This window comes from Cyanistes caeruleus, chromosome 6 (assembly GCF_971803275.1).
Source record: "Cyanistes caeruleus chromosome 6, bCyaCae1.hap1.1, whole genome shotgun sequence".
NCBI classification, from domain to species: Eukaryota; Metazoa; Chordata; class Aves; order Passeriformes; family Paridae; genus Cyanistes; species Cyanistes caeruleus.
The window spans coordinates 59,244,177-59,260,065 of NC_141706.1; the positions used below are offsets into that span (position 1 = coordinate 59,244,177).

General features: G+C 35.8%; 1 protein-coding gene across 10 annotated transcripts in view; it reads right to left on the reverse strand.

Annotated features, from left to right (window-relative positions):
* PPP1R13B (protein phosphatase 1 regulatory subunit 13B) overlaps window positions 1–15,889 on the reverse strand; it is a 69,167-nt gene that overhangs the window by 50,851 nt on the left and 2,427 nt on the right. For 2 of the 10 annotated variants that reach the window (XM_023927460.2, XM_023927459.2), the window contains exon 1: window positions 4,544–4,784. The exons of 6 other annotated variants lie outside the window; for them this stretch is intronic. In XM_023927460.2, coding sequence (XP_023783228.2) covers window positions 4,544–4,669 — 126 coding nt within the window. In that variant the 5' untranslated portion in view covers window positions 4,670–4,784. Of the gene's footprint in view, window positions 1–4,543; window positions 4,869–15,889 lie in introns of those variants that run through there. 2 more of the 10 variants (XM_023927461.2, XM_023927462.2) reach the window with 2 other exon arrangements.

Below are 15,889 nucleotides of genomic sequence, written 5' to 3' on the forward strand. Positions count from 1 at the left end.
TGATCAAGATCATATTATTCATGGTCAACACTTTTGATTTAATCTTATGTTGCCTAAATGTACTTCAATAAATTTATCTCACAAAAGCTTTCTTTTTTGCCTTAGCTTGTATGCTAGCTACATTAACTTGCTATTTTGCAATAGCAAAATTCTGCAACTGAAAAAAAAAATGTGATCCACCCTGAGTCCACCTTCACCATGCTCTACTCTAGACAACCTGCCCACAGAAAGCACAACCAGGAACTTGTTAGACAATAGTTGTGCATAAAATTACTTCTTTTGCTGAAGCACAAGAATGATTTTAATTAAGTACTTAACTCCTCTTATAGAAATGTAGAAGTATAGATTTAAAAGAAAATTTTACAAAAATGTATAGAAATCTTGTTTAAGGCCTACATGTTGTGAAGGCTTAAAGAACTGGCAGAACCATAGATTTCCTCTCAGTTCTTCCAGGATTGTTGCCTTTGCCCCTTCACAAGCTGTCATATGCAACAGCAAGGGTTCAACAGGACTCAAGCTATTTCAAAAACGTAAACCTACCTGGCATGTGTTGGCTGAGGGGATACTTACTACACTTTCTTTTCTTTGACAGAAAAAGAACTACAGCATCATTGCAGATCTGGAATCTGAAGCCCCTTACTCCTGCAGTGGCAGGGAAATAAGCCAGCATTTTTGCTAAAGGAAGGAAACAGCAACTATCATCAGCAAGACAGATCCACAAACTTAAATGAAAGGTATGCAGCAGTTAACTGAAACACTTCCAGAGCTCTAGGAAAACAATACCTAATGAAAACAATAGCAACTAAGAGTTCACTTGTGTAAACAACAACCTAAAGACTACAGGCTGTGAGAAGCAAGATATCAACAGGGCTAAGAGAACAACTGACCTAAAAAAAGTTAAGTTTCTAGCATCAGCCTAGGGCAGAAGAGTGGCATCATTTAGACATTATAATCCTACATCAGATTTTAGACTACATTATACTACAGCTACTATGTATGTATGCATATGTGTGTATATATGTGTGTATATATATATACACAATGTATATATATATATATATATGTGGGGGGGGGGGGGTATATGTACTACTATACTACAGCTATATACAAAGTCAGAGTCAATCCATGGAATTGAACCACTGCCAGATCTCCAGACATCAGGGAAGCTAAAGTTATTTGTTAAAACATTGAAATGCCTTGTTTTAGATTCAGACAGTTCTGCTAAAATCAAGCAGGAGCTGAGATTTAGATAAAATTTAAAAGGTGGGCAGTAAACTTGTGGCTACAGCAGGGAAAAATGAGTATATCTTGAAAGAGACAAACGAAAAAACAAAGAGATTACATTACATATAAAACTGCTATTTTCAAAGAATATCTGTCCAAGTGCAATATTTATCATCATCAGCTAAAGCAACACAGCCTGAAGTTAGAGGAATCTATAAAACATGCCTCTTGTGATGTTTTCTAGTGGAAAATATAATTTGGCACTTGCTTCAGAATGAGTTCAACATCCCTGCATCATATTATCTTTTGGCTTGATTCCTAAATTGCTACATCTGGAGAAACAGCAAGAGATCTTGTTGTTGCTCCTTGACGCAAATAATTCTACCAAAGGACTGTAAAGACATCAGTTACCACATAAGAGACTTTGGAACACAAGGATAATTCTAGTTACACTGACAAGTTCTTGCTGAGCACATTTCTCCATCAGGCAACACAGATTAAAAATGGAGAGACTTTCACTCTTCCCAAAACAAGGCTCTGAAATTTTGCTTTCTTTCACTGTTTAAAAGACAGTGGGCTATATACTATTTTTCATGATATACACAATTATTATTAAAAGGTGGAAGCTGGAGACTCTTCTTCAAAGACTTTCTGGTCTAATCGGTTGATGCTTACAATGTTCATGACGACTCAATATGTAAATTCTCATGTGGAAAATTAGCATCATATGATTTCTTATAGGATTGTTGCAAATGTGTCTTACCATCTATCAACCAAGAGCAGAAGACTGATCTTCAAATAAAGCTGCTCTGAAGAAGTGCCAGAGGTTATTTTAATACTTGCTGTCTTCATTAATGATACCCTTTTTTATCTTCTGGAATATTTTTTTCTGTGAATCTTTGAATTACAAACCTCATCTAGTACTACTTGCCTAATTTTAATGAGATTTATCTAAAGCACCTTGAAACAAACCAATAAAAATCAGCTGCCAAACTTTTGTAATGCTTAATTAATAAGTAAAAAAAAAAAAAATCTAATATATTTAAGAAACTAGCAAATAGCCCAGCTGTAACCAAGGATTTTGGAAGTTGATAAGGCTTATAAATAAAAATTTCCTTACGTAATGGATTCCTACTAAACTCAGAAAACTGCAGCAGCTGCTGCATTTCCAAATGCACAAAACACTACTGACACACAGGAAGTCAGAAAGTTGAAGGACAGCAAGACTCCAGATCAAAACAAGGCTGCACTGGTGCAATCATCTTTCCAATCATCCATAAATTCCACCAGCTCTATTTAATAAAATGTGAACATGATGCTCACAGTTCTAGTACTCTTCACACCTTCATGTCAGGGTCCTTCAAACCAAACAGTTCTGAGTTATGCGGGGACCCCAGTACAAGTCAGGTGGGGCCTCACAGCCCCCAGGGAAAAGGAGGGAGGAACCACTGTGGCACTACAACTGTATCTCATTGAACAGCATCCCACACCTCACTTAGTTCTAATGTTCAGAGGTCTATATCTCTCATATCTAACAGGGTAACCAGTATGCCACACCTCAAATGCATCACAAGCTTGCTAAAACAGTCCTAGAGTACAAACTGCCCATTCCATTTCATCAACTGATGAGACATGAATAATAAGTTAAAAATACTCTGAAATATTTTATTCTCCAAATCATTAAGGAAGACGTGGCTGAAGAACAACACAACTGTAGTGCTGTAAAATTCACAGTACATGCGGGTGAACTGGCAATAAATTAAAACCAAAACTAAATGAATTCAAGATGACTCAGCTTCAGAGATCCTTTTATTACATAATAATCTCAGCTTTCCAGTGAGGGGAAAAAATATTTGTGTTCACTAAAATGACAGGTTTAAAGAAAAAACCCCACCCAAACTAAAGAACCACACACAAATGCAAACAAAAAAACCTCCAAAAAAACCCACTCACAAATGCAAACCAGAAAAAAACATACACACAAAACCCCCTGAACCAACCCCAAACTCTATAAGAAAGGACACTCTCCACTAAGACTCAAGAATCAAGATGACAAACAAGAAAGACAAAAAAATTAGTATTTTACTTTCATTAGGTGAGGATATGGAATAAAGTCCCACACAAGTTTTTTGGCATATTGGCATTAGCAACACTGCAATTTACTTGGAAAGGAAGCTCAGTCTGACAACTCAGGCAAAGCTGAAGAGCAGAGCTCAGTTTGAGGGTTTGAGTCAATTTTCCTGAAAGAAAACAATCTTCAAAATCCACATGAAACAGAAGTGTCCCATTGAATTTGTATCATAGAACTGAATGTTCTCAAATTATTAAAAATATTTTGGCCAAGGTTAAGGACAGGGAGGTGCTGGTTTCTCCAGTCCTGTGTTCGACCTTGTCAACAGCCACAGCAAAGTCATCCAAAATCCACTGAATTCCAGAAAAGCATGACCTACCTACTGCATTGAAGAATCATCTAATTGAAAAAGCATAGGACACAGACAGACATTTGTATCTTTTCTTTTACAAACCTGTCAGCAAAATATGAAAAACCACCCCATCAACCAAAAAATTTAAGCCACAGCCCAAAACAAAAGCAGACAACACAGTACTTTTACTAAATATCAGGCTTTTTGTCAAATAATAAACATGATTTGCAGCACCAAACATAATTTTATCGTTTCACAAACAAGGAACAATTTCTAGAAAATCTATAGACGCAGCAACCATATGCTGCAAATGGAACCAGCACTATTCTTTCTTCTTTATTTTCAATAGAATGAGTGCAGAGAGTACTACTATAGCTTTCTTCCTCCAAGCAGGAAGTATATAACAAAATACTGATTGTTTAGTGCATTGCTTTCAGGGAATACCAGCCATTCAATCTTAGATGTAAAGATGTTATCTGGCTTGGTAAAAAAATAGGAAGTGAAAAGTGAATACATCCTTGGGGATTTAACAGGCAAGCCAGCAGAATTTTTCTTCCATCAGAGTGGAATAACTCTTTCCAAAACATTTCTTTCGTTTTAAGGTGGTAGATTTAAAAATTAAAGGCTATTGTTTTGTAGTCAGAAGTCCATTTTGGTTGAATCAAGAACTACTACTACTAATAATAATAAATCAAGCTAAAAGGTAAAATTTAAAATCTCAGGCATTTTATATACAAAAGAAACTCATAAAAGGCAATAATCCCTGATCTTCAAGTAAAAATCTCTCACACACACACACGCTAATCCATTATAAAGATTCACTGTTTGGTTTTACAAAAAGAAATCCAAAACCACTTAAGATTACAGCAAATAAACAAAACTTAATGTTGTCCCACCTTCTTTTTTATAATTCTGTCCTTGCTCCACTGTTTAGAGTTAAGTCCAGTCTTTTTCGGTAGCCAAGATTTCCCTTTTGATGTTTTTATAATATTCTGAAGAACCATCCTTAAAATATTCTTCATATGGACAGTTGTATATAGTGAATATAAAAATGTCGTGTAAAGCTAATAACAGTTTCTGTGCAACAACTACAGTGAAAAACTACTTAAATGGAGTATTTTTGGTCTACTGGCACATGAATTCAGGCAGTAATGACAAGCAGTGATAAGAAGTTCTAAAGAAACAAGACAGGCCACGGTTGTGACAGGAACAAGATAGGCTGGATCAAGTTTCACCTAATTAGGCAAGTTTGCAGTAGTGGAGTTCTGCTATCCTCTCATTGTGCAATAGCAGTCTTTGTTGCTGTTATAATGACAACAAACAGTAAGTATTTATCTTAAATAAATTTAGATGTAAGGCTCTGACTGTCTCAAAAGACATAGAAGTGATTTTGTTGTTGAAGGGGGCAATGACAGGAGCAGAAGTCCTAAGAGCAAATGATTGTAAAAATTATCAAAAGACATTTCCATTACACATTTTCTTAAATCAAAAAATGTTTTAAATGGAACAACCAGCTTCAAAACAACAACACTATATATTTATGCCTAAAAATACTGTAGTTCAGGCACTGCTCCATTCTTGGCAATGTCTGTCTTCTTGCTGGACATAATTCAAGCAGCAGAGAATATAAACTGTAAGCTATGTTTCTGACTGTCTCGTCATGTAAAGGGACAGCAAATGTTTATTATCTTTCCTGTCAACACCACACAAGATTGGGCATGAGGAATAGGCAGTGCACTGGCACCAACAGTGCATTCAGCCCTTACTCTACAACTGCAGGAGCGAAGCATAATTCTCCAGCCTGATCCCCTCCCAGGGCAAATGGAGAGCGGACGGACCCAAGGGTAAAAACAAAACAAAAAAAAACCCCAAACAAACCGACCCACAATATGAAAGATCAGCAGAACCAGCCCATCTCTCTGAGAGCCATGAGTCACATTCTGTGTAGTACCTTACACATTAACTGCAAGAACAGAAAAGCAGAGAGCTCTCAACTTCACTCTTGTGAGGCACAGCATTTTTACTTTACCCTTCCCTACCAGCAGCAGCAGAGCAGACAAAGCTAATGAGATACTTTAAGTGCTTTGACATTCAGAATCAGTACTGTCCTCCTGTAACACATTTTGTCACTAAAAACAACAACATTCTGATCCCATGCAGTATTCTTCCTTCCTGCTCAGCAAACATGTACCATGTTGAGAGATTGATTGAGAATATCATTGGTAGAATAGCATCAGATGTTTAAAATGCTGCAACTTAAAAAAATTAACCTGTTAGCAACTAAGAACATTTTAAATAGATGTGAAACTCAAGGTTATTTCTTAAAAGGTAAGGGCTGTTTTGCTTTAGGAAGGATGGAAAAAATCTAATCTGGTTATTCTCCAAAACCAGATTGTATCTTTATCTGCCAGAAAAACAAACTATCACATGAATAAATATTTGAGAGGAAAAGCTGGGCCTATTTTAGCACATATTGTGCCATTCTTACAGCAATGGCTATGGTTTGAATTCTTCTAAACTGACCCCCAAAATTATAAAAGCCTTACTTAGGAAGGCAAGACAGACATACAGAGACAGGCAGTATATGGAAGGGTCAGACACTAAAGTCTGTCATATCCGTTGGATAACTGGGTTCTTTCAAAAGAAGAATAGGAACTAAAATAAACACGTGTCACTGAATTTGCTTTTCATCCTGTCATCCCTCCTGAAATAACTGAAAACATCTGTGTGTAATTTGTTAAATGAGACAATAAAACCAATACAAACACAGGGTAGCCCCTTATGTTCTATGAAAGTATCATCTCCATACTGAGTACCTGATCCAGTGCAGGCATTTGGCTGCTTTAGAATTGTTATTGTCAGATAGGTGAATACAAATCTAGGGTGTATGTAGGGAAATAAGAATACCAGTCTCTGGTTGCTTAATGTATCAGCCTCAAAAACCTAAATTAAAGAAAGAAGGGGATTTTCCTCACTAAAATTTCAAGAAAGTTTTGAATGCTTTAAATGAAGGAGATGATACATGCACTATTTCACTGATGTAAGTTGTCCTCTTACATTAAATGCAAAAAAAATCCCATGTAAGATCCAAGAAGTCTTGCCCTGTATGACAAAGCTCATGTGTAGCAAATCTATACACCTGCAGATTATGTAAATCACTCAGTAGGAAAGTCATTGCAGCCTGCGTTCGTACTAAAGTACTTTAATGTGAAGACACTCATGATCTCTGAAAACTACACGGAATGATGTAGAAAGGAAGGATATAAAGGAAAATTCAAAACTCTAATTCTACACAAAACATCTACACAAAATGGAAAACTACTGAATATAAAGCTAGAGATGAAAACTGATAGGTGTGAGCAGCTAAGTACACTTAGAGAAGTAATAACCAAGTAAGAAAAAAAGCAACTGCATGCAGGGTAGCAATAACTTTAAATTAAGGCTTATTTGTTTTAATTACTTTTGTTACACTTCACCAGCCTCTTTTATTTTACTCTTTCACTGCTACCACTTCTCTCCACTTGCTATCTAAGCCATATTGTAAATGCTCAAAGTGCAAATGTACAATTTATTTAAACATGCTTAACTACAAATATGTCATTGCACAGAGGCTCTCTAAACAAAGCTTTTCCATACTTTTTGAAAATTAATCCAAACAGACACCTTACTATTACATCCAGATGAAAATGAACTTCTTATAATTTGATTTAACATTCAAAAAACCCAAACACCTTGGGTGGTTTTTTTTTTATGTATTCTCTTTCTGTTTCTACAGTAGGGTCAATAAAAAATCCATGGATCATACTGGGAAAAGTAAAACAAACATAAAACAAAACCCCCATCAATGATAACAATAAAATCAGAATTTTCACAGATTATTATAAATTAGTAACATATAATGAGACAGGTACCTAGGTTTACGTATCAGTTCCACTTCAGTAAACGGACAACCAAGTTTATACTTTTCTTAAACCTATTGCACTGAGGTAAAAACATGATGTTCCTTTATATTTACAGTTGTACACTCAATAACCTACACAGAGAATGAGTTTTGGGGAGCGTGTTTCCTTTTTCTCATATGAGGCTGGAGTGTATGGAAGGGATTTTACAATCTGTTCTCCAAAAGATGTTAGAAACACAGTGGCACCCCTAAGCCCACAGGAAACCAGATTGTTTATTCTAGTATGACTACAGACACTAATATATAAAAACATACAGGTCTACATTAAAACATTCATGTTTTTGCTTTCTCTCACATATTTGAACATACCTTGTCTCACAAGAAAACTGCATTACAGTGCAGTTTTCTTAACAAGAAGAATCACTGTAAGACTTTGGTCCCCACTTCAGGTGGGAGGAGAAGACAAATTCAGACACATCAGAACACTCATCCCTGAGCACTGGAAGAAAAGAATCCATTGAAACCTCAATGCTTGAAAAATTTCTAAATCATTGGAGAGATAAGAAAAAGCTGACCAAAAGCTTTTTCCTGCTTGGAAAAGATAAGGGCAACTACATGCATGCTCCAGATCAAGCTGACTTGTAATTTTGTGTCAAAGCTTGTCTGTTCTTCAGAACTCAGCGAACTGAGCAGTATTTGGTAGCTTCAGATGGCTGGGGGAAGGGAGCAGCAGCAAATGGGGGTAATCCAGTAATGCCTCGAAAACCCAAATCACAAAGATTTGTCAAGTTGAATGTTATAAAACACCCAGAAATACAAAAATACCATATTAAAAGCACTGTACAGTAAATCCTTTGATTTAGTGTGTCTTTTATGTCCCTTAAAGTGCTTTTTCAGGTTATTATTTTAAACCATAAACACAAAAATTCCCCTATCAAAATATTCTAAGGGTTGATACACATGAAAGAGGATCCAGTTCAGAAGTACTTTACATTTAGCTAAAAATGAGCAAAACTAAAATACTTGATATATAAATAAAATTATTTAAATGTAAGTACTGAATTTGATTTCAAAATCACACTGAGGTAAACAGAACAGTATATAATTCAGAATTCAAACTGATTTAAACCTCCTTCACCACTTTACCTCCTATCACTTTGGTAAAAACAAATACTATTGCTCTCCACCATTTGGGGTGGCAGAGGGAGGACAGGTAAAAATAAAGTACTGCAGTCAGGAACTTGGCAGGAAGAGAGCACTGCAAACAAGACCTGAAATTTATTTGTTTGAGTGTAAAGCTTGGATACGTATAGCACCTTCCCATATCCAAAAAGCCCTTGGTGAAGTGTTAATAAATAACAATAAAACGACAGCTACACTGTCGACAGCTACACCAAAAAACTATTCAGAAAAAGCACTGAAAAGATTTCCAAATGACATGGGCTAGAATAGACTCAAATTCATGTGATATGGTTTTAAAATAATTGCATTGATCCTGACATTATTTAGAAGTGTAAAGGAGGTCAACCATTACAGATCTTTTTTCTACAATCAGAAGTATATGATTCAGACTTACAGCTAAAATTGACTGAAACTTAGATGACTTGGGACAATAAAGCAGTACATTAGGAAATTAAGTATCAGGCATGTTGAGACATTCAGAGCTGCACACAGAGAAGCATTTCATAGTTTATTTTTACAAAACACTGTTTCAAGAACTCGGTCATCTCCCAAAGTATACCTACAGTCCAACTGTTTGGTGCCTGGATAGTAATTAACCCGTTCACTAGCCTGAAAAATCATTCAAAATTTCAATTCCAAGAACTTGCATTTTTAAATACACAGCAGTAAAATCTAGCCACTTCTCTGTGGACAGATCTGAATAGCAACTTTAACACTAAGAACCCAGATTGACTACTTGGACGTATTTGAATAAGTTAGGTATCTAACATACCCATGTAGTACAGAAATCATCTTGTAAGATTTGTAAGCAATGGCTTCACAGCTGCTTTCTCAGGTGCCCAAACAAGTCAGTTAAGCTGTCAGTGGGTAACAGTTTCAGTCAAATAACCACTGGTTGAACTGTTTAAACTTGTCAGGGATACTAGTTCCCTATGCTGTCCATACCATCACATGGTTTATGCTCTGACTATCCCATTATTCTCTCTATGAAACACTAACAGCCTGCCAAACATATTACAGACCTCACTTATACCATAACAATGTGAAAATGTTCTCTCCTTACATTTTATCTTTTCAAAGGAAGTGACTGAGATATCAGTAACATTTATTAAAGACATAGTATGACTACATTTGGGATTTAAGTAATTTGAAAACCCCTCTGCCTAGATAGAATAAATTCAGGACAAATTTTGACCACCACCCTGGTTAAGATTCCAGAAAATAGTCAGATATGCTTTCTGAAGTGTGTTTCTTTATGAAGTAGTAAGCATGGTGGGAGGAGGAGGAGGTAAGAAAAAAAAGAAGTTGAATTATGTTGAAAGTACCATTAGTATGTTGAAAGTATCACCTGCAAAGCAGCAGTAAGAACACCAACAGGTGCAGCACTGTCTTGAAACAGTGATTACAAACAAATTAAACAAATTAGACAAATTGCATTAGGAAATAGTATTAGAAAAGGATTTTCTCATGCAAAAAATGCATTCAAAGTATGTCTCCTCAACTTAAACTGTACATGTTACTATAAACTAAGACTTTAGGCAGCTTCTTAGAGAAACTGAAAAAAAAAATAAAAAAATTATGTAGGTAAGCCAACACTTAATGGCTGTAGTAAATCTTGCCAGTCTCAAAGCACTCTATTTTCTTCCCTTTAAACACCAGAGAGCAATGCAGGCAAGACTCTTCTCCACACATTAATGCAGCTCTGTCTACTTTTTGCATCTACTACAGGAATTCTCAGCTTTTCAACAATTCAGCTATTCACCTTAGTAGGTCTGGACAGACACATTCTGGATTTAAGGAGAACAAGGCTTACTGGTCTTCTAGTGTCCAACGGGCTCCCAAGAGATTAGAACACAGAATTAATTCAGATGCTAGTCAATGCACTGTGCTTATGAGCATGGGATTTGGGACTGGAGAGACACTCCTAGATTAGCCTAGCAGAGACCTTAGAAACTCACTGTTTACTTGTTCTGACCTCAGAGAGGAAGGAAGTTACGCTTCTTTGCCATTTTGGACATAGATCTAGATGCTTCTGGTATGAATCCATCTCCTCATCCATATTCATTCATCACCATGGAGTCATTTCAGACTATAAGAACCAAAGCTAAACTGATAAAACTGATTATATCCTTCCTGCAATCTACACATTTCTGCCCTTTCTAGTGCTGGCTGCAGTGCTTATTTGACCCTGCACCGAGTCAGTTTCAATGTGATCAGCTAGCAGAGAAGTATCCTGGTGGGAAAAAAAAAAAAAAAAGAAACAAAGGAATGAAAAGAAAAAGTAAAGGCAAACAACTTCCTGCTGAGTTTGTGAACAGCTCAGCACAGAAACAGATAAATACCAGAGAGAACCAACACAAGAGAGGGGGCATCAGGGATGCAGGACTTCAGCAACCCCTACAGTTACATCCATTTCACCTACATGAAACTGAAGCCTCAGTTTCCTCCCCAGCTCTCAATTTATAAACAAAAGTTTAATCATGCAAACACTGAAATCCTTTGTCAAACTTAAACATACGGATACATGGGTTAAATACAATGTCTGCAACATATGCAAGTTTAGATGAGATTGCTTCCTGCTGGAGTTGGAATTCCTTGAAGTATTTTATAGCTACAGATTCTTCACACATAAATAGAATTCTGCTGCTAAGCAAAGCAGTGAACTGGAAACTAAAACAAAAATCTTAATTGTACTTCCACTACCAAAGAACTAGGCTAAAATACACTATGAATCTGGAGAATAAGGAAATAATGGGCAGAAATCAGGAGGAATGCACTACTGCAAAGTGAGGGGTGGGAAATGATGACAGACTAGCAACTGCCAGTTACGTTTTATTGCTTTTCCATTTTTTTTTATGCCCCAACTTTATATTTGTTTCTCAAGATTTCCTCAAAGACCACATATTTTACCAAAAAAACCAATATGCCTTACTTTTTCCCATTTCAGAGAAAATGTGAAGTGTTACTGAGTGTGCAATGAAGATGTGGAAACTGGTGAAACCATAACTTAGCTCTGAAGTAACAGTTACCGCACCGAAGAGACTTCAGTTTCACATCACTGCTCTACTCACCTGTTCAAAATACATCGCCTGGGGTAGAGCTTCACAATAAACTAAACTGAATAAACAAAAATACTTGAAGAGAGAGTTTCCCATCCCTTTCTCTATTATCAATCTTAGCCAAGCAGTCTACTCCTTTCTGTACCAAAATGGACAACAGTCAGTGCAATATACACACACACACGTACACGTATGCACTCAAATATATACACACACGTACATGAATCTCTTCAATATTCTTTGGATACAGCTATTTTTACATTTTTAGTGAGCTGGATGGGTTTACTGAGACAAGCAGTGCAGTCCATCCACAGCAGCCTCTTCCAGAGGAAGCAGCCTCTTCCAGAGCTGCAGGAAATGGTTAACCCAGCTCATCCTATTGTGAAACCTCAGCCCCAAAAGGAATGCAGCTGCTCCGACATCCTACTGCACCACAATGATAAACCTGCTCTCCAGTACAGCACATGTACTTGCTTCCAAGCATGATCTAAGAAAAATAGCAGGGCGACCTAAAACCCAGGTAAAGTGACTGAAATGTGAAGTTCAAAACATTCTTTGTTCCTCCACTAAGCAGTTCATATTCTTGCTGGTCCTTTGAGTTATTATAGAATTTATGCTTTGTCCTCCAAGTACCATTGTTGCCTTTGACACAGAAATCTGCTTCTGAAGGATGGTGTCTATTACTGCACAATATAATTCTATTATTGTCTGTCATAAAAAAAATTGCTTCAAGAACCTCAAAACATTGAGCACACTCCACTGATAAATTGCCTAACACATTCAAGATTATATGCTTTCAAGTTTAATAGATGATAATGGCAGATTTCCCAACTCCCAGAAAAATGTACCAGCCCGAAGTGTTAAAATTCGTATCTTAGAATATTTGTTTACTTAAAAATCTTATCACAATTTAAGAACAAATGAGACACTGGCTTCAAGGCTGATGGAAAAACTGTTCCTAAATGCAGAAAGATTTCAAAGGTATTTGGGATCACCTAATAATATAATTTTTCAATTCAAGAACAAAAAATTTAAAATCTCTTTTTGCTGGGGTCGGATACAAACCCAGGAATGAACCTCCTATATTCCAGGTTAGCACAATCATTTAAGAGGTTAAGGATTTTGAGCTATCTTGTGCTAGTAATTAATGTATGGTAATACTAAGCTCTTAATTTAGACAAACACATAAGACTTGTAAATTCCAACAGTGAGTCATGAGGGAAAGGGAGCAAGACGCTTCCCCCCACTCCCCTAATCAGGCAATAATTTGTTTCCTTCTTCAAACCTCTATTCTCAGAAATGATTTTTTATTTTTAAAGATGCCTACAGTTTATAAAGACAAGAAAAAATTATCTAACCTCCCAAGACATTTAAAAAGATAATAAACATGAACACTGATTTTAATACCAAGCATTAGACTTCAAATTCTTTACAAAAAAGCACTGCCTTTTTTCTGTCTATGGGCAACTCTTGGCATAATGGGGGCTGCTACACAGCTGTATGCATCTAAATATAAATACGTGAATAAGCAAAGTTTTTTAAATAATGTGTTTCATATGAAACCTGGCTTTGTTAGATAAATCAATCTGGTGGAATCGAATTTTGTCGTCAAACAAATAATTATTTTCTCTGAAATCTGCAATGGACAATAAACTCAACTATATTAACATATAAGAGAGCATCTTTTCTCTCAAAATTCTCATACATTACAACAAATCCACACATATCTAATAAATATTGTTAAATATTCTATTATCAGACTAGCATGTGTATAGCAGTTTTTGTTGACATGGTGAAGCTGATGAACTTATTTTTACCACAGAATAGGCCATAATCTGTCAACCTAAAAAAATAGTGACATGATCCAAAAAAACATGAAATGGCCTTTAAGCTTTGTTGCAATAAATAACTCCATTAATAATGGCTGATAAACATGCAAATTATTCTCTACAGTCAGTTCAGATTTATTCAGCAAACAGGGATACCACCATTGCTGAGAACTATACAGTTCTGAATTAATCACAACATATTTTATCTCTATATCACTGAAAAATGCTCATATTAATATAATGAAAATTCATAAAATTGATTTAAGTGTATTAAAGTGGCACATCTTCCTCTACAATGTATAATTATATCAGCAGTAACCTTCCTATGGAAAGAGAACAAGGGACACCGATTTAAGAATATTTTGGTTTTAAATTATAAACAATATAATAAACAATGACCATTTTGGACTTTTTGGGAAATGTTTTAGACTGAACATAGGACAAAGTGCATACTCATTTTAAAACCAACAAAAAACCATAACCTAACAACAAAAACCCCACCAACCCCCCCCACACTTTTTCTTAATTCAACAGCTTAATTGAAAAATAACTCCTGCAGATATCCATCTTTGCTTTGTATTTTATCAGTCATATTATTCATCTTCATAGGTCAGGAGCTTACGTTTAAATTCTCCAGTCTAACACAAAATATGCATTAGTCATGGGCATCTTCAGAGAAGACTTGCAGTGTCCCACAAAATTAACTAGAAAGAATAAAATAAAGCCACTAAACAGTCTAAACTTTTCACTTTCCCATCTGTGAAAACAACCATCACAATCACCTGATCCTACACACACAGATGTGTCCAGCAACTTAAGCCTCACACAAAGTCCTGTAAGGTTCCTCCTGGATGGTTTCAAAAATGTGAATTATGGCTGCATCCTCACTAATATTCATGAGTTAAAGGCAAAACCAGAAAAGCTCTGCTAGGAGAACATGCAATTCCAACTCTTGCTCCTAAAAGATTCGATCTATGACAATTTCTTACACAATACCCACCATTTCCAATCACTTTATTTATGGTATAGAGACTCTACACAGTTCTTTACTGTGGTGTTAGCTTATATGCTGTGAAAGAATTATACCCAAAATTAGGGAAAAAAGTGCAAAGTGTTACATGCTTCTCCAATGTATCAGTTCCTTACTGCATTATATTTCTTTGAAAGCAGGGAAGCAGTGCTCCTCATCAGTGACTTTTTTTGTGTGGCCACCCTTGTGCCCAAGGAAAACGCTAATACTTGACAGAAGAGGCTACCATCCAAGAAAAAAAGCATTAATTGCATTATTTAAGGAAAAGTTTCCAGCACTCTTTCAAACACAAACTCTAAAGTACCACCAAAAAAAAGGCCTCTCTACTGGGGCAAATAGACAAAAATATACATAACTGGGTTCCTATAATCAGGTCATAGATTATGTGGCTGAAAAAGGAACTGTCTTAAAAATATTTTTGCAAATAAAATATAACAATAGTTACAACATATAATAGTTTTAACCCAGAAGATTTCCTCTTTGAAAGGATACCACATAGTTCTAGGTTTGCACACTTTACTCCAAGAATGCAAGAAACACTAACCTTTACTTTTCAGTGAAAAAATATCCCTCTATTCAAGGCATTCTTATAGGAACACTTAGCAGAGTTGATATTCAGTGTAGCATCATAAACTCATCATACACATAGTCCTTATCTCTTGAAGGCCATGAAAGGGTTTATGATTGATATGTCTTGTCAGCAAAGCAAAGGAGGAAAAAAAATCCAGGTGAGAAAACTGTAGTCTAAATCATTAATTCTTCTTCAAGCCCAACTGTATTCAGGACCAAGAATAGTTATTCTGTATTTTTCAGAAGCAAAGTAAGCAATATGAAAAAGATAATGAATAAAATTCTTGTAAGAAAAGGATGCTGAAGAACATTGCACTTCACAAAAGAAACTGTAATTGATAAAAACCTCTGAGAAGTAACACTGTTCCTAATGTGAGGGGAGGAAAAAAAAAAAAATCACAGCAGACTCCAAAGGGCAGAAACAGGGACTTCAGATACTATTTCATTCATTAAAATGGTTGTACAAATGCCAAAAAGATTACCAGTGCAAAAGTGTCCCAAATCAATTATGTGAACCTTAAGAAACGACAAAAGTTTGTTAACATTTAGTTTTAATTTGTCGACACAAAGCTATGGTGATGAACTATTGCAACAAATATGTAAGTCTAGCACTATTAAAATCTCTCCTCTTGATATTTTATGCTTTTGCTAATTATATAAAAAAAACCCAA